Here is a 19,510-nt window from a genome sequence, read left to right on the forward strand (position 1 = left end):
TCAAACTGACAAGTTCTCAACAGAAAGCATGAAAATCCTGTAAAGAGAAAGTTCAATGCCTTATCCTGCCTGCAAAAATGTCCTTACAATTTCAGATAAGATAATATTACACTTTAATGTATCAATTGGAAACAACATGACTTAAATTATTTCATAACCAACAATAATTCCTTAAACTACCATTCATAATAGCTTCCGATAAGAATTCCAATGAACATGAACATATGGCAATTCACTCCTCAAATCTCTACTCCAGCTTATATAAAGGCCCTTGAGCACAAGAGAAGACAGTAATTTTGACCAATAAAGCACAATCTAAATGTTTTAAGAATCCTTCAAAAATGCTGCCACACTAAATTCCTTAAATGCTCAACAAATAAAGCTCAAATTGTACAAAAATAAAATAGAAAACATTTCACACATATACTGTAAGCCAATTTCTGCTGTACCTTGTAATGGATACAGATGTTTGTTAAACTGCTGATACTCAGAATCTCTCTCAGAAAAAGAAGTACACATTTCACATTTCTAAGTCTACAAAGAGAAACATACAGTACACCTAAAGGCAGAAGCCTCCTAGTACTGTAGTTCCTGGTACTGTAGATTAATACTTTTAATGATGTTCATATTGTTTTATATCTATACACTATCAAGTGCTGTGGCTGTATACTTAATGTTCCTGACAAAAGTAAATTAAAGTGGCTGCCTCCTTTTGATTAATTAAATAAAATATGGTATTAATATCGCAAAGTATCGTATGTCTGAATATGTAACGTTTCCTACTGAAGTTTTTATATATCATTTTTACAAAGCAAATAGATTCAGTTCTTCATAGGACATTTAAACTTTGTTTGACCCTGTCTTGAACAAATTTTACAATTGAGAACAAATGTTAAAAAATAATAAAAAGAGAAAATATTGGCAAGTCTGTGTTAATAAAATAAAGAAACCACTGTCAATATATCTACCACACCACTCCATAAAACATGATTCTTCACAGGCAGTGACATCCTTAATCAATGATATTAATTAAAAATGTTCAAAAGCAAACATTACATACTCTGTATCAAACATCTGTGTCTCACCGCTTGTACATTTTGATAGAAACTGGAATAAAAGTCATCCATGAAACTCTGTGGGTAAAGGGGATTCTCTTTAACTTTGTACTTTACTTTCAATTCTGACAAAGGACGTATGTGAAACCAGTTGGATGATCTCCACCTAAACTAAATCATAAGGTAATACAGAAAATTAGATACACCGGCAGGAAAAAGTTCAAAATAGAGAAACACTGTAAAAGCAAAGAATGTTTTTGTGTTTAAAATCTGTTTCAGGGTGTTTCAGACAAAAGTTAATTTTCATTTTTTTAAAGAAATATATGTAACCAAAGTACAGACAAATACAGTATAGTATGTGTCTTAAAAGGAACATATTTTATGGTTTTAGTGTTTTGTAAGCAAGCAGATACCATGAAATATGAGACTGAATATTAATTTTCCTTTTTTTCACAACATAACCATGAAAAGTATTCATGTGAGACACATACTGTACATATGTCTGTTTCATTGATCAAAGTTAGCTATGCCATGCTGATACTATAGGCACAGGTACTAACTTTTTTAAATCATCAGGGTGTTCACCTTCAAATGGATTCACATTAACAAAGCACTTCTTTGTCTCACTTACACAGTAATAGAAAAAATAAAGCACTTATTTCTATTAATGAAGGCTTTATTAATGGTAAGAATGTTACACATAACATGTTAATGCTTAGTGGTGACAGTCAGATTTCACTTTTGAAACTATTAACTGTATAGTTATATAGTGAACAGTGAAAATATTCAGTATATAGTATTTGAAACTATACTGATACCAGTCAAATGTATTCTTGATAAATGTAGATTCTGCCTTTGTGAAAATCTTAATTAAGCCCTTCCTCTGGCATCTTAAGTTGAACAAAAAACTGTCGGCTTCTTGTCATTAAATATGAGTCACATAATTGTTCACTTGCTGCGGTTGGCACCCTCACCAAAATGTAACTCATTAAAGGATCGCTTTCTGTTACTGTCAGAAGTCAAATTAAGGGCAAATACTGTTTTAAGGTTTATATATTTTTTGTAGGATTGGATTTCCAAACTACAAATTTATCCATTTCCGAAATGTACAGCTTCTGTGAAGTTGGCTTCTTGGCAGCTGCCGTCTAGTGCAGACACTTTATCTGCTCAGATGTCAGTTACTTATGATTCATTGATAAACAATAAATCAACTGAAGCTTAATTAACTAACAGTCAGATAAGTTGACTACAGAGTCCAGGATAAGACATAACAGTTATTTAGCATTGTGATTCGGCATTCCTTTGGCAATCTCCCAAATGCAAACCAAGTAAAAATACATTCACCCTGTTTAACCATGGTATAATCAAAAATATTTGAGGAGCTGGCACCTGTGGTAATAAGCCCCTATTGTTTGTAACCTTTCTAATGAGAAACAGCTGTACATGGCTGCTACTTGAGACTTTATGCAAAGCAGAATTAGAAATCTATTTAAACAGTCTTGCTTTCCAGTGACGTGAACTGGTGAGAGCTAATATTCATTAGCTGTAAAAAATAGATGTGATTCTTGCAAGAAACACTGTGCAGTTTTAGAGTGTTTTGTTTATGAACAAGTAGAATTCATAGCAACTGTTTGCTCTTTAAAAACACCTTAAGCCTTTTTTCACTGGTTAAGATACAGCTGATGAGCCCTAATAAGGGGGAAACAGCAGTCTGTTATTGCATGTCTTGACATAATATACGCAGACTTGGACCTCTCTTTAGACAGTTCTTTTTTTCTAATGAAAACACTGTGTAGTGTCTGACTAATATTCACAAATCTGGGTGGCATGGTGTTTAATGATGCTGCCTCACAGCTCTTGGATCCTGGGATACATTCTGGACTGGGGAACCTTGTGTGTGGAATTTTCTCCATGTTTGCATGGGTTCTCCAATTTCTTCATAAATTGTCCATACCTGTATGTTAATGTGTGTGCCCTGCAATGGGTTGGTATCCCATTGAGGGCATAATACCCAGTAGATCATATGCTTAAAGAAAAAAGGTTCTGGGTTGCTGCCAACCTTACCAGAGATAAGTAGCTTTCAGATAATGGATAGAAGGAACGATCAAGATCAAAAGTCTATTAAAGACCTTTGTACCATCAATCAAAACACGGACACTGTGTTTATGATGGTTTTCTTCCAGCTGATCTCTACATTAGGAGAACATACCCATACCTTTAACTGGTCTGCTTGCTTGTTTAGATTTTTGTTTTTGTTTTTGCACCCAGTTCTGAGTTTCTAATTTACCCTATTTCAATTTGTATTGCTTCCAACTGTCACCATTGTTATCCCTCCCCATTAAGGGCTCTCCAGCTCTTTCTTATTGTGCTAACTACCTGCACCTGCCCCCAATCCTGCCCCTCCTTATTTAAGCCTGGCGCTCTCGCTACTCTGGGCTCTGCATTGGAAGACAGACGCCCAGAGGCCCGCCTACCATCAAGTCGCCCTATGTCTGCAGCTTGAGGGCACAGGCATATTATCGACGTCCTGACCCAGCTGAGTCTGGGGCTCGGCGCGCCTGGCCTCATCATCCCGTTTTCATTCCCTGTCCCTGTACCGGATCCCATTCCAGCTTTTAACTCTCTTGTTTTGTCTCGACTGGATCACCCAGATTTGGACTTTTGGACTTCAACCCTTGATTTCCCCCCTGGACTCCTTGGACTTGTTCGCCTTTTCTATGCCCCCCGAGCACCAGTTCACCATCGCCACACATCAGATGCTCCCAAAATGAGTATTTGTCCTTCTGCAGCAGTCAGATTGGTTACATTTCAGCAACACACCAGGTCAGTTCTAAAATTCAGAAAGCTGCACAGGGTTAATATTAAGTAGAAATCTCATTTAATCTTTTTAAATTTGAAAACAAATTTAAAAATGTAGAAAAAAGAATGAAATAAATTTGTCTGTCACTATGTACATGGCTGAAGCATAAACCAGAAGACACAACAGTTCCCAGCAACCAGAGCAGGGAACCCCAGATCTATACCAAAGACAAAATAAACTGACATTAAACATTTTAGATTTATGCAAAGACACCGGTACCCTCAAAAATAAAAATAACAAAAAAGATTGAAGAACACTTCTCTCCTGCAATTGGCTCTGAACCACAGGTATGGGTGTGATGTGATAAGATGAGAGTCTCAGAGGTGGATGGGAAGAAGGAATCTGCCTATTCTTCCTCATTTTTCCCCGTGTGAAGTCACAGGGTTCAGAGCTATGAACCAAGAAGTGAAAAACACAATTCCAAAGTGGAATAATAATAACAAAGATTTTAAGCAATTTAAATGATGATTTTTTAAATGCTAATAATCCCTTCTCCAATGACTTAAATTAATGGAAATACCTATTCTGTTGGCTACAAATAAGGGAACCAGAAAGTGACTTATCAATGCTGAGTCTTATGTGTGGTATTTTTGTCCAAAAATGTGGTATTTTTAAGGCAATTGTGGCTTAGTTTGCTGCAAAATTAATCTGGAAATAAATGAATAAATATAAAGAGTTCTATGTGTAGGTACTCAAATGATTAGTGCATTCATTAACCTTCAAGATCACATATCAACATGTTTAGATGATCAGAAGAAAAAAGAAAGGAAGAAAAGGTATATGAATATAAACTGTAACTCTGAACTGAACAGCTTTTAGTAAGAAGCAACACAAAAAAAACAGAAATTTACTTTATTATCTGTAAAAACCAAAATGTAAAGAGAAAGGAAGGAATACATTATCTAAAAAGAGAGAGCTGTGCTAATTTAATTACTGATCATTTGTTGAAGGTCAATGGGTTACTGAGGCACTCACCGCAGAAATGGACAAGACAATTTGGTAAAAATGCCTCCAGGAATCATTTTGTCATTGCTAGGTGCTTTCCTGCTAAAGCTGTAATATATTGCAAAGCATTCCAGAAACACATTTTGACTGATAACTATTGCAACAATATAATCTACAAAATGGTGCTCCATTGCCCTGAGCAAAACACTGCTAATGCTCTATAAAAGTCATTTACTTTTTTCTGCAGCTAAAAGAAAAGGCTGAAAACACCACCTTTGTTGCAAACACTACCTTTGAAACAACATTCTGTCAACACATAAACAAATGCACGACCTTGTATTTCTAGAGAGATTGTACATATCAGATAAATTAACCAATCTGGGGTGTAGGTCTTAAAATAAAAATAAAACCAGAGGTATAGGAATTTTATAGATCAACTGTTACAAGCAATATTTAATAAAATACATTTTATAAATAGTGTCAGGTTCTAAAGAGGAAACTCCTTATTCTGGATATAAAACCTTGTTGGGCTTAGACATGTATGATGTTAAACTTTGTCTTTATAAAAATGATTCTTGGTTGCAATTAATGCTTCAATGAAGTTTTCTTATATTAATTTGCACATTGCACATTTTGTCCCATATAAAAGAATGTCCTGCAATTCTGAGTTATAAACATTGTTTGATATTATGCTTCTCTATATTTGTGTATTTAATACAGTATACAGTATGCTGATATAATATGTCTCCAGTCATGCTTTAAGCAATTGACTTTTGGCTTACTGCTGGAGTTCATTGTATCACAAGGACACCATAGTCACACTTAAATAAAGCCAAGGACTCTGGCTTGTTACCACCGCTTTCATTAGTTTTACCATTAATTAACAAAATCAGGATACTTTCTGTCTATTTGCTTGTAAGTGCTTTGAAACCTACCAACAAAGCACTCTATTGACTCGGCATCCTCAATCAAATAAATATTTACCATTGTGATTTGCGGAAATTATTTACCTTTCAATACAGATCACAAAGAGAAGACAAAGTGTGGGCTAAAACAAATCTTCTAGTCATCTGGAAGCAAATTATAGCTGAGCTGAAAAAAAGCCTTTCCAACTGACTACTCAGAGAGGCTTACCCCTCACTAGCCCTAAATATCAATAGAGCTGCCTTTTTTATTATTAATTTCAAAGCATATCTGACCTTGAGATGTCTGCAAATGCTAAACAACCTTTTGTATAATGGCATCCAACTTTATTGAGGAGAGACTGTGTATATTACAAGAGGTGAACGCTGTCAATTGCCAATGCTGAAATCTGTCTATAGCATGCTGAGACAATCAATTTTGTAAATGATTGCAATAATCAAGGAAATTGCCTAATTTATAAATCCTTGCATACAGCATTTTAATGGATTCTTACACTTACTGCTGATGTCCTAAAAGCTAAATGAGTTGTTGTCCTGGCTGTCATTGTATAGAATGATATGGGTGGCTGACCTGAAATAAAGTTAAAGGTCAAGGAGCCAAAAAATACTCAGTGGACACCAGACTTGGCAAAACCAATAACATTAGACTTCTAAAAAAAGTCAAATCTCTTTAGCACATGTTAAACTTAGTTATGAAACCTAATGCAAACATTTTCCTAAGAAAAAAAAATGGGTAGCAGGAACGTTGAAGGATTATGGTACCAGTTCATAATGTGCCACTATTTTTTAAACAAAAATGTTTTAGCATCTCAAACTTGGAACCAACAATTTTAGTAAACATACGTGAACAAGGAGTTATCAAATCTCCCATTCAGATATGATTTTCTCACATGCATTCAGCAGTGGCTGCTTTATAATCACCAAATGCTTTGTACAAATTATGCACAGACTATTTTCTTTTAAGATCACTACATGCTGTTATGAATTCACCTCAGTTCCGGTTTTATATAATTCCATGAAATTACAAATCCTAATCTAAACTATGATTTTAAAAACAAGGAATATTATCACAGAAAGTAGGAAAGGTGGGTAAATATTTCCCCCCAGCCTAGTCATCCTGAAAACCTGGTTCAAATGCTGCTAAAGTCTAAATTCGAAGTTAATTTGCTGATCTAAGATGGATTTTCTTAGTAAACCAATGCAACTGTACAACGTGGTGTAACATGCAGCTTCAGAAGACAGGAAGTATTATAGAAAGCGCAGACCTCTGTCAGAGTACTTTCTTTTGTTCTTAAAGGGCCTAGGTGAAGCCTGAGCCATTGTACTTCACTGGTCCTGAGCATCAGGTACAACTTAAATTAAATAATGATATATAATATAGATTGTTTATATAAAAAAGACAAAAGCAAGAAACACTTAAGCTTCACCCAGATTTATACATTCTAACAGTACATATTAATCAATTACAATATTAAATTATGAAAGCAAAACAGAATTTTCTATAATCAAAACAGCCTTTCCTATTCAAATATTCACTTTTCAACCTTTCAAAATATAGTATGTCTATGTATTACCACCAAACATCTTGACAGGATCACTTTTTTAGCACTGTGCATGATAGAGTGAGTTTAATTTCTTTCTTAGAGAAATGACCTAAGACAGAGTTAATAAAGTTGCATTTGACTATTTTGAATAGTCAGCTAAACTAATAGTCTAGAATAGTCTAAACTATCTAAATAGTCTAGGTGTTACAAAATAGAATTTTTAAATAAAGTCATAAAGGTTTTAACTTTTTAAAGAAGTTTCACTAATAGGAGAATTCTCCTGGCTGAACAGCACACAAACACAACTGTTTTTCATAGCTGCCTTGATTTGCACATATTAAATTCTATGTCTCCTTCATACACATACAGAATATATATAGTATTTACATGTTTAAACGTAACAATGAAAAAATCACAGAAGTTAAAAAAAACATTATCAAAGCTAATTTATATGAACAGTGACGTACACTCATGCGGTCAGTCCTCATGCCCAGAGTCCTCAAAGAAAACTGAATTTTACACAGCATGCATTCCTTAGTTCAATCGAGGGGGAAAGAACTGCAAACCTTTAAGGTGGGAGCTCGTTCCTCTAGCTGATGAGACCACATCAGTAATCAATGAAGCTCTGTTCATCGTTTAAAAGCAGCCAGCTAAAATTAGTGTTAAACGCACAGTGATGAGCTCTACGCAGCAATCCCGGTGCCCCAGTGAACAATGCACCCAGTTTACTGCTTTCTCTGAGGAAACAGTTCACCAATACAGCAGACTGCATTCTTTATCAGAAACTGCTACAGAATGAAAGCAAGTACATGTGTTTTGTGCTTTGGTGGACAATACAAAAAGAACCAATAAAAGCAGCTGGTAGTCTGTAAACCCAAACAGAATTAAAAGTCACTTTGAAATATATGCAAGTATATATTATATGTATTTATTTTTTATGAATACTAAAATATTGTTATTCACAATTATTTACTTTTATAATATGCAACATGGCCTTGAGTAATAGGACTTTCTTGTACATTTTATGTAATATAAACCAGAAAGGAAAATGTGCTTTGTATTGCTAAATTTTATCACAAGAAGAGTTCAATACTATTCATTAAGTAATATGAATGTTGAGCAGTTCATGTAAGGCAAGATGTTTTTTTTGAATAAAAGTTGCCAAAGTGAAAGATAATAAACAGCACTGCCATATATCATGCACTTATTTAATGTGGAAATATTTATAAATGCATCTTCTAAACACTGTTCAAATGAAAGAACAAATGATGTAATTTCCTTAAAAATATTGCCTCAGGCCCTCCACTGTAACCATTCTTAGATTTCATTTACTGTGTAGTTAAACATAAACAGTTATGTCAGACATAAACTGCAACAAATGCAACAATTCTTAGTCACAAAGCAAGGCAACAAACACATTGAGAAACATTAAACGTGGTAGAGATCTCTCAAAGAAGCATATAATGTGTCACCAAACAGAAAAAAAAAACAAATTTGACCATACTGTTTATTCTTCATGTGTGTAAGAAACTGAATAATTATTTATCTTATTCTCCGTCACTGGTGGAGAAACAGTAAAACGAGCCTTGGAATTCAGCTTTTTATCATTATGAGGTAAGGACACTCACACAATCGCCAGGACATTTACCTCACAGAGATTTTGGATGGGCCTTTAAAATGTGTGTTGCACTGTTTATTGTGCCGCCACAGTTCTCAATCCTGAACTCAACACAGTAGACTCAGTTATTTTTAATCCAGACTTAGCAAACACATGGCCAGACTCTGGTATTTACAATGCTGGTTATTATTTATGGTTATTACTTTTTCTTTATTTCCATTTAAAAACATAATAGCCAAGGACAGCATGCTTTTGTTTTCTTTTTGAATCAATCAAGCAAATGTTATTGAATTATTTTTAAAAAGCACAAAATACTCCTTTGTATTAAAATGATAGAACATGTAAAAGTACAAGGGTAGCATGATTTAAAAAGAATAACAGGTGAGCCATGTCAAAATATTACGTGTTTTACACATACTGGTGATGGACAGATGGTCTGACTGTCTTTATACAGTATCTTAATGTTTGTTTACTGATAATTTAAGTGCTGCTTTAATCATGTGGCATTAGTAAACACTAAACACATTTTTAAAGGGAAAATAATATGTATAATTTTAAATTTCAATATATCTGAGGTAACACTAAATTCTAGTAGAGCCTCATCTAAGGGTTTTTTTTATTTTACACAAAAGCACTCTTAAATACATAAGACCACCAGTGAAAATGCAAATCACCGTCAAGGCATTTTTTGCCTTCATGTTTACTTTTCCTATTACTGGTACTGGAGAGATTGCAACTCTAAGTCAAACCTTCAGCAATTGATTCCAGCCAATAGTGTCCTGTCAGTGCTTTACTTACTGCTCAATCTCACTAAACTGACATTTATGGTGTACTGATTGGCCCCTGTCACTGATGGCGGTTGTAAATTCACTTTGAAAAGCTGTGTGTTAACAGCCTCTGACCAGGCTCAGAGGAGAGTGTGTACAGACTGGCTGACAATTGCTTGACCCCCTGCCCTTATTACAGTGAGTAAATCAGACTTTGAGCCATTAGACTGGAGCCTTTAGGCCTTCGCAAAAAGGATTGACATGACTAAAGGTCAACCTCTGTCACACGTGTAACAATTTGGATAATGGAATTCTGTAACTTATCTAAGGAAACACTTAGCAGTGATGTACAAATAATGTTGGCACAGACAGAGGTACAGAGCTTAGATATGCTAAATACGTGCTACTGCATCAGTTACACAGTATGATAGCTGATGCAAAAAAGAAAGCACAGTACACAAACGTTCAAGCTGGGTTTTCAATTCAAAGTTGCTATTTAGAAATCTGCTTCTAGAAACCAAATTTTATTTGTAAATCGCAGCACAGTGTGCAAAAGAAAATAATATATGTATCTGTGTTCAAAATACTTTACAATGTAGCCAATTTTGAATAACTGCTAAATATGTTATATATTCTTGTTTTATAAACACTGAGTGCACTTTTCTGTCTCACTATCCTATCAAAGACTTTCCCTAAAGATTAATTTCAGTTAAGTTCACAAAACTACTGAGACAAGTTCAATTTTGGAACCCGATGATTAGGACTGAAAAGGTAAAAACGAATGACAATACAGTGATACTGTATGAAGATTTACTAGAGTTTGCATAGCTGCTAACAGCTACCAGGGGGATATTTTGCAGAGAAATATATGAAATTCAACGCTAGCAAAACATGCCCTTGGGTGCATTCTCTTTTGCAAAATGTTATCGGTTCTTATTTGAATTAAACCTTTTTTTCTTTGTATATCAGTAGAACTATTCACTCCATATTCAAAGCATTATGAATCATAGAAAATATTATTATTGCAACAATTTATTGTCCATATTCCTTATGCTCTAAGTTGGAAGTTAACATTCTGCTTTGTTCTGTCCCATATTTATTCTTTCTCCTGTACACGTGTGCACACATGCTCCCCCTTCAAACTACTGGAAAGCTGTAGTACAAAAACAATAGGCTTGCTCAATAGATGGCAATGCATGATTGGACTGAGAAGCAGGGAACTGAGTTCCATATCCTTCCCAGGTCAGAACAATTCCCAGATCCCACCTTCATTGAAAACTAGTTGAACTTGTGAGATGTGCAGGCCAACTACACACACCTTTACCCTTATCACAGCCTCAACCGAAAGTCATCTGTCTTCTGGAATAATAGAATGGGACTTGGCTGAAAATAATTCACCACCTTATAGAAAACATGCCACATGCTTGTAGAGCCCTGACATGCCTTTAGTTGGGGTTCCTAAAATTTTCATCAGCAAGTGTCAGATGGAACCATAATACATCAGAATAGAATAACTACATCATAATATAATATGGTCAGGTCAGCTGTGACCAGGATTCCCCCAGCTGCAGCACTCAACTGACTGAGCCGAGGAAGGGGTGGGATAAGTTCACAAGGACTGTCTTGGGTCACAGCAACACAACAGCCCCTGCATCTTTCTGGAGGCTTGACGGCACGTGGTGCTGTTGGTGAGAGACATGCCTTTTCTCCAAATGGCGCTGAATCTCTGGCACAAAGCTGTATGGCCTGTGAGGTGTTAAGAGTTGAATGGTTTGAAAGTGTGTGGGAGTTTGCCTAAAGATTAAGTTGATTTAAGTTCACAAAACTAGGAAAACAAGATCAATTTTGAAACCTTATGTTTTTAAAGTGTGAGCTATGTAGTAAAAGATTAGGAATGAACAGGCAAAACCAGAAACAATACAGTGTTAATACAAGTATATAAAAATTTACTAGATTACGCATATCTGTTACCTACTGTATACCCTCTTATTCTCCCGTGTATGTCGCAGAGTTCATAGCAGTTTGACCTGATGTGAAAAACTCATGGTTCTTAATTGAGAAAAACTGAGTATTCTTATTTTATATAACAATTGTGATGGGGAGAATAATGAAGAAAGGAATTGTTTGTTATTGAAAATTGTTCCTACATTGAAAATGTACTGTATCAAATATTTCCTCATAGCACAATGCTTATTTTTATTGCAGTTGTATTGTTTTGTGCAACATACAGTATGTGTGTGTTTCTACATGTTTTTGGAATATACAGAATATAAACACAGTAGCCTATTTAAAAATTGTTGAATAAAAAAAGGTTGAAAAGTTTTGTCCAAAATGAGTCTAAAAAATAATGACAAATAATGGCATGGCTAAATAATGGTAGCCATTCTAAATGTATTAGATAATTATTTTCCAAGCAGATCCTTTGAAAGATACTGTACTGTTGAACTACCACTATCCACATCTTAAAACCAGATGACATATTGGTGTGGAACTTTCAGCAAATCTCCATTGAAAACAACCACAATTTTATTAAAATTGTCTTGACTAAATCTGGACATATAAAAGACACTGTTGGTAAGGATACCTCTTACAAAAAGTATTTAATAGACTTAAATTTATTTGCCTACAGCTATTTGCTGTTGGGGAAAAACACAAATTCTTTTAAAATATTTAATTCAAAGAAACAAATCACAATGTTTACGCAAAACCTTAAAGTGTGGAACTGTTATGCCATTAGGGGAATGCCACAGGGTGTCAGTACAGACACAAAGCACAAGACTTCAGAATGTTACTTAATGTGTTTTATCTTTAAGGCCATCTTAAGAATGGTGATGTTGTATATCCTAAAAACATTTAAAAGAAGCCGAGACTCTTACTGTTGTTTCCTGTACAGAAGGTTCCATTCATTCACACACACATAGACAGTATGAAGCACAGAGCTGTTTCATTTAGTGCTTTGCAAGTGAGACATACTGTTGTGCTGTGAAAGTAAGGATGTAATTCAAGAAACTTAACATTCGCTATTCATCATTTTAATGCTGTCACCTTAATAAGAATATGTCACAACCTAATAAGAATAAAATTTGCAGACAATAATCAGAGCAGACAAAAGAAAATTCATCACATATTTTTCATTGAGCGAAACTTTTTTCGTTCATATTTGGACAATTATTAGAGAGAAAACAAAACTGTCAGATGCACTAGACTAGTGTTATGCACTAGTGTTATCTTTTTACACTAAAAACAGGCTAGACATTACCTGTACTCTGGCTGTAGAATCCAGTCACTATATTGTAGCTTAAATTATTTAGTGAACCTAATGCTTTGGAGAACAGTACATACAAAGCACTAAAACAATTCTAAAAACATACAAAAAAGTTACAAAACCAAATATTCTCTCACACATTTTTAGAGAACTATGTTGCAAAGGCAGTACTCCTTAAGCAGCTGACTGAAAATGTCACAGGGCTCAGGCTTACTTCAGGGCCAAATAAGCTCTGCTTGCATTTCAAATACATGACATGCTATTAAACAGCACTGCCAAATAATCTAGAAAAGTAGATGATGGATTGTCTGAGAAACTTAAATTTAACTTTAATCGAACCGTGTCATGAACATAACTGTATCCCCCTGTGCTGCCATTATCAGGGGGATCGAGACAAAAGTGACCCTTAGGGTTGATAAGGCATCTTGAAGTGTTTGTTGCTAATGGCAGACTAAGTATATACTTTTGCATGCCCATGTCCTCTTGTCACTATTATATTATATAACTTGCATTCCTTTCTGACAAATATATTTAAATAATACTTTTTATAGCAAATTACTTCCATTATCTAACACAAATAAATCTCTATCATTAATAATGTTTATGGGGGAAAAAATTGAGCTGCACAAAAAGCTTGAGCTGTGCTCTATTTCACAGCACTCTTAGCAATTTCCCATTCACACTAATGTAGCATTAGACCAACTGCATAGGGTCAAAATAGGTACAGTAGCTCTACTTTAGCTCCTTTCTTAGTAAAATGTTATTATAAAGTAAATTCAATTGCCAAAAAAGCATATCTGTTGAGTTTCTTATACTCTTACAAGTACTCAGCATTATCCATTATATCATATTAACAGTACAGTAGAACATATTTAATATTCAAATTTACTGGCTCGATTAATAGATGTAATGACCAGATAAATCAAATAATTGTCACTGACCTAAACATCTGAGTTAAAGCTTTTATCACCAATATTTCCTAATGAGAAGAATGTTTTAGTTAGTATTTGTTAGTTCTTGGTTCTGAACACATACTGTATGTGAAATGTTATTCATGAACTACAAACAACAATTGTTCCTTTTACCATGTATACAATTAGTAACCTACAGTAGCTCATACAGTATAGTAGAATGAAAGTGAAGATTAATTAGTGGCAATCTTTCTTGAAAAAAACCCAGCAGCACCTTCTTGATTTTAAACTTTAAATTTTAAAGATCAATTCATCTGCAATATGTGATAAAAATGGAATATACCAGAAATATTTCCCTTGTTACTGTATATAAATTGATGTTTTTCTCTTTGTGTGAACAGCTGCCAAGACCCAGATGTCTCTGGCAAAATGACACAGGCAAACATGCAGTACATGTTAGCCATTTCTCAGAGCAGAAGTATCAGAATTTGTATAATTGTCAGCAATTTTGAGTGGAGACCTGCAGATAGTTACACTTGTCAGTGATTTATCAGTGAGGAATTCAAAGCACAGGTATATTTGTTAACAGTTTCACTGAACTGAAATCTAAAGTGAAAGAAAACTCAGCAGAGAATTCTAAGGATCAGTGTTTCTGTCAGTGGTTCCATGCAGCTGAACTTTAAGAGAAGCTACAACACTTGACAGCTTCTGTGTGAAATCTTAGGCCATGTGCGCTGACTTTGACTATCACTAGAATCAGAATGATAAGTAGTATAGCAAGGCAAAGGGGAAAGGATTAAGTCTGAAAGACAATATACACTAAGATGGATGTGTGACCATCCAATTTTTAATATTGTCTAGTTTTCCATTTTCCTATACAAGTCTTTCTGTATGCCATTTACAATATTCAAATGCCTGAGATCAATTGCCATTAATGCACACTGTGTGCATTCCTACAAGCTGGGCCTATTACAATGTGATGTTAAGCAGAATAAAAGGAAACACTAAGAATCAAGATGAATTTATCCCCAGAGATCAGCAGTTCATTAATAACAGGGATAATATTTTGGTTCAAGGCATGGTAAGAATATTTTTTCAGGCCTTTATTGCCAGACACATTAAATGAGAAAATTATCTTGATATCAATTGCAGCACATAAATACCAAGAAAGTCTCTGTTTTCTTTACAAAGTTAGTAGAGTGATCGCTCACCATTACTTAAATTTGAACATTTCCAGATTTTGTATCACCTTTTTCTATTAAAGAGGAAATGTATTGTTCCCTTCAAAAGCATATGGTTAACAGTGATACTTAAAAAAAATAGAATTGTGCAGATGCTTTCTTACACAATAAACCCTAGGATCTGAGGCGAAATGGGCCATGAAATAACTTAAATGACTAATTATGTAGCTTTCCGAGTCAGTGAACCAATGCTAAACATGTCACCTCTATGCTGGCTTATGCCATATAAAAAGAATTATCCTGGCCTGTGGCATGGACACTTTATCATTTCCCATGAACACCCACAGGTGTAGGGGCAGGATGTGAGGTAATGGAAAAGCCTCAGATAGACCTGGAGATGCCGCACAGAGAAGGCTATGGATCGCATGCAGCACCAATGTCAAGCAGATGTCTACATATGTGTGGAACTGTAATAAATGGGAAATGATATGGGAACTCAAGAAACCTAAAATGTAAGAAATTAAAGGAATTATTTTACAAATAGATATTGTTCTTTTAGTGCCATATCCTTCAGAATAATTTCTCTCATTACAAAATCTTACTTTGTTACATTTTAAACTTTTAATGCTTTTTCTAATATAATGTAAATTAGCTTAAAACAGTATTATGAGTTAATTAGAGATTATTGAATTCGTTTTTTTTTTACTCATGAAATAAAATAAAGTGCACAAAGTCTGGTTTCCCCAGCTGTCAAACTACAGATTTGCTTAATTTATTATGGAGTGGGCAGTTTGCCCACTGGGAAAAGAAAAAGACGAAAATGTTATAAAGACATCCATGATTGAATTTACCAAAAAAGGAATGTTTCATAGTACAGTATTTAAGATAAAACCACCACTGCCTAACGAACTGTATTCCTCTTACAGTACCTATACTATTTCTGAGGTAGATGTGTTAAAATTAAACTTTGATTTTATGATATAACTCGCTAACACAGTAGATCTTAGTTTTCCATGAAAGAATAAGTGTTTAAAGAAATAAATATCTTTAAAGTCTCTAATAAAAACCGTATCATTATACCCTTGTAATCTGAATTTATCTTGAAGCAATAAGGGGTGTTCTCTGAAGCAGGAAACTCGGATGCAGCTTCTTTAAATTGGTCTTTCCAATATTGGGCTATAGAGGAGGCCATGTGCTTTATGCTCAACAAGGATTACCAAAGTGCATTTTCTATATAATTTGCACTGAACGTGTTGCAAAGGAACAGTTTTTTTACTCACTTTGAAATCACACAGAAACACAACTTCCCGTGAACAGAATGGATACATGTTAATGAATCACGCCTCACAAAACAGTTTTTCAAGACAGTTAATGCATAATGGATATTTTGTTTCACCTACGTTACTTCAAATAAGAATGAAGACAATGCTGCTCTAAATTAGGCAAGACTAAATTAAATTAGAACTTCTCGTTCCGTTTCGCAAGAGCAATGCATTTAACAGACTTTACCTCCCACAGGTGACGTGTGTTCCTCAATGTCCCAGTCTGTATCTTGTCCAGGAGAAGGGGAACTCCTTGAAAAGGCCCAATCCAGGTGCCCTGGGGGATCCTTTGTGCTGCACAGATGCCATAACCGAGTCCCGGCACAGTACTGGTGCAGAGACACACCTCTCTAGGTAGGTCACGCAGCCACTCGGGAATCTCTGGAGGGGCTACAGCCGCTACAGCGCTGCTGGTTCCTACCAGCCGGCGTAGAGAATGAAGGGGGCCGTGCATGGGGCACTCACCATTCCGGTTGTCTGCACACATGTCACAGCCTGGGACAGCAAACAAGAAACTACGTCAGTTTCAAGCAGCGATGCATTGAATATATGTATGATACTCTAACATAGTCCACGACACAAAATATATATAATGTAAGCAAAAACTAAGTGACGAAGTTGATATACAGTAGTATACATGTGCTTTCTTCAACGGTAATATCAAAGTCCTGTGCAACTTCTTTACAATTTACTGTCTTTTTAAATACACAAGGATTCACGTTTTGTTAATCAGTCTAGCCAAATGATGACCTGTAAAACACGTTTCGTCGTACACTTTTAACTGCATAACTATTCATTTCACAGTGCAGTAATTCATGCCATTTATACAGTATCTTGTGTTTTCACTGGAATGTTAAAGTGCATTTATATGCCTTCCATCAACCTTTTTTATATGGATTTAATTTAATAGACATACAATACAGAATTTTTCAGGTTTTTAAAACGAAAGTTCTAATTAGACCTGTAATCTCATTTAAACAAAACTTTACAAAGTTAAATACAGTATATATATGAACACAATTTTATGTAGCCTAATCATTGCATTCAATAGATTCACCAATTGGCAGATAAGAACATGATGCACAAGTTTAATTTCCATGTATTGTTAAAGCTAAACATAAGTAAATTAAAATAAAAGTAATAAAGGTATCTTAAACAAGAATTAATACGATCTCATTTTAAACATTAGAAGCTTTGAAGTAAAATTAATTTACAAATTACGAGTGACTAGATAATTAACATAAAATTCGTGTTATTCCGAACACACGTGAATTTAGTTTCTGATCTGATCTGAATTTAGATCTACATAGCGTTCTTCACACGAATCGTCTTTTATAGAGAATTCTTGGGTAGCAAAAATCTAAGCCAAAAATGTCGAAGTACAGTTAACATAATTAACATATAATGAAATACATCCCTTTATTTTGTTTACTTTATTTAAAAGTGTAACAGTCTAGCAATGTTTGAAATTTAGGCGAAATGTGGTAATCAATCTGTTAACAATACTTCATGGATACTTAAAACTTAGAAAAATCAGTTTTGTAATTTTGACCAATTTATCTACAGATTTTATCAAAAGATATGTATTACTCTTTTGATTATTATTAGAACAACATTTTCTCCTCTTTCCAGCATCATAATTGTCAGAAGGCGCTGGATCAGATGTGATGTCTTGACCTCGATGGGCTTTTCTCTATATAGACTGTAAAGCTGTACAAGACAAGAAAAATGTATAATAAAAGACGAATAAATACCGATCATACATACATATATGCCTTACAGGTTTTATATTCTTACGGTTGTAGTTCATGTGGCTTAGTAATGCTTATGAACGTTCACGTAAACCAATTAATTTGTTAATTATACACTTTCGCAAAACATGGCTAAAAGTTTCCTACCTACGGCAACTAAAAAACCGGACCACACGAAAAAGAAGTATGTATCCGATGTCTCTACATAGCGCATGTACTATTGTATTTATGTAACTATTTTCGCTGTTGTCTACTTTCAGATATATTCCCTGTTATTTTTATCTTTGTCTTTTCCTTTGTTTTAAGGTTGTTCATACAGTAGGTAACAATAAATAGATTATTTTTCTCAAGCGCGCGATTAAGGAACATTTTTACTTTCTTTCAATTCTTTATTTAGTCGCCTTTAGAAACACTGTTAAAGTAGAATGACCAATCCTCATTTTTCACACTGATTTTATCAATGTTCCTCTTAATTCATTTTTGATATTTGTAGCTGTTGTTCGTGACTACAGTAGGTACAGTACCTTATTACACCTTATTAAAGACAAAAGGCACTTATGCCCTCTCATCAATTTTAATTGTACATTCTATACATAAAGCGCCTTTTGAAGGATAACACTAATTAAAAGTACACATCCGTTTTTTAAACCGTACCTGAACTGGTTAATAACGTGAATAGAAAACACAGTAAACTCTTCAAATTGGACACTAAGATCACGTAAAAGTGTCCTCTCCATCTAACTTTTAACTATAGTCCATAAAAGAATAACAACTTCATCGTGTTACCAATGTACATGATTATTAAACAATGTGCTAAACACCGTTAATAATATAAAAGTAAAGCCCGCATTTGAGATCGCCAGATTGTTCTAGGGAACAGTAATTGTAATATAAAGTTATCTATATCATATATGTGCACTGCACGGTATTTGCTTTGTACACAATTTATGTGAAAACCTTATAATTGCCATATCAACCAATTAGTTATTTAGGAATGTATTGGATCATACTCTATTTACAGTATATAGACCTATTTATATTATATATATATATGATGGTGTTGCAACCATCTAATATACTTTGGTTGTATTGTAAATGACTCAGATTTGTTTGAAATATGGGTAAGAGAATATTGTGTGTAGATAAAGCAGTCCCACCGTCCCCCGGAGACCTCCATATACCATGTTGGGATGATGAATAGCGGCCGGTGGAGAAGATCGATTCCTGATCCACACTCACTCCACTCTCCTCTACAAAACTATACGGCAATTAATTGTGGCTTGTCCCCTCATCCTTCATCTCCTTGTGGCACATATCGATGGAGATTACTGCTGATGGACCATTTTATCGCCTTAAATAAACAGTCAC

The 19,510-nt window shown here is 34.6% G+C and overlaps 1 protein-coding gene across 4 annotated transcripts in view; it reads right to left on the reverse strand.

Moving 5' to 3' along the window:
- The window catches only part of prdm6 (PR domain containing 6), a 65,360-nt gene that overhangs the window by 28,819 nt on the left and 17,031 nt on the right, over nt 1-19,510 (reverse strand). For all 4 annotated transcript variants that reach the window (XM_069187231.1, XM_069187233.1, XM_006626936.3 and 1 more), the window contains exon 3: nt 16,579-16,886. In XM_069187231.1, coding sequence (XP_069043332.1) covers nt 16,579-16,886 — 308 coding nt within the window. The remainder of the gene's footprint in view (nt 1-16,578; nt 16,887-19,510) is intronic.

The sequence above is a fragment of the Lepisosteus oculatus genome, chromosome 3 (assembly GCF_040954835.1).
Source record: "Lepisosteus oculatus isolate fLepOcu1 chromosome 3, fLepOcu1.hap2, whole genome shotgun sequence".
Taxonomy (NCBI): domain Eukaryota; kingdom Metazoa; phylum Chordata; class Actinopteri; order Semionotiformes; family Lepisosteidae; genus Lepisosteus; species Lepisosteus oculatus.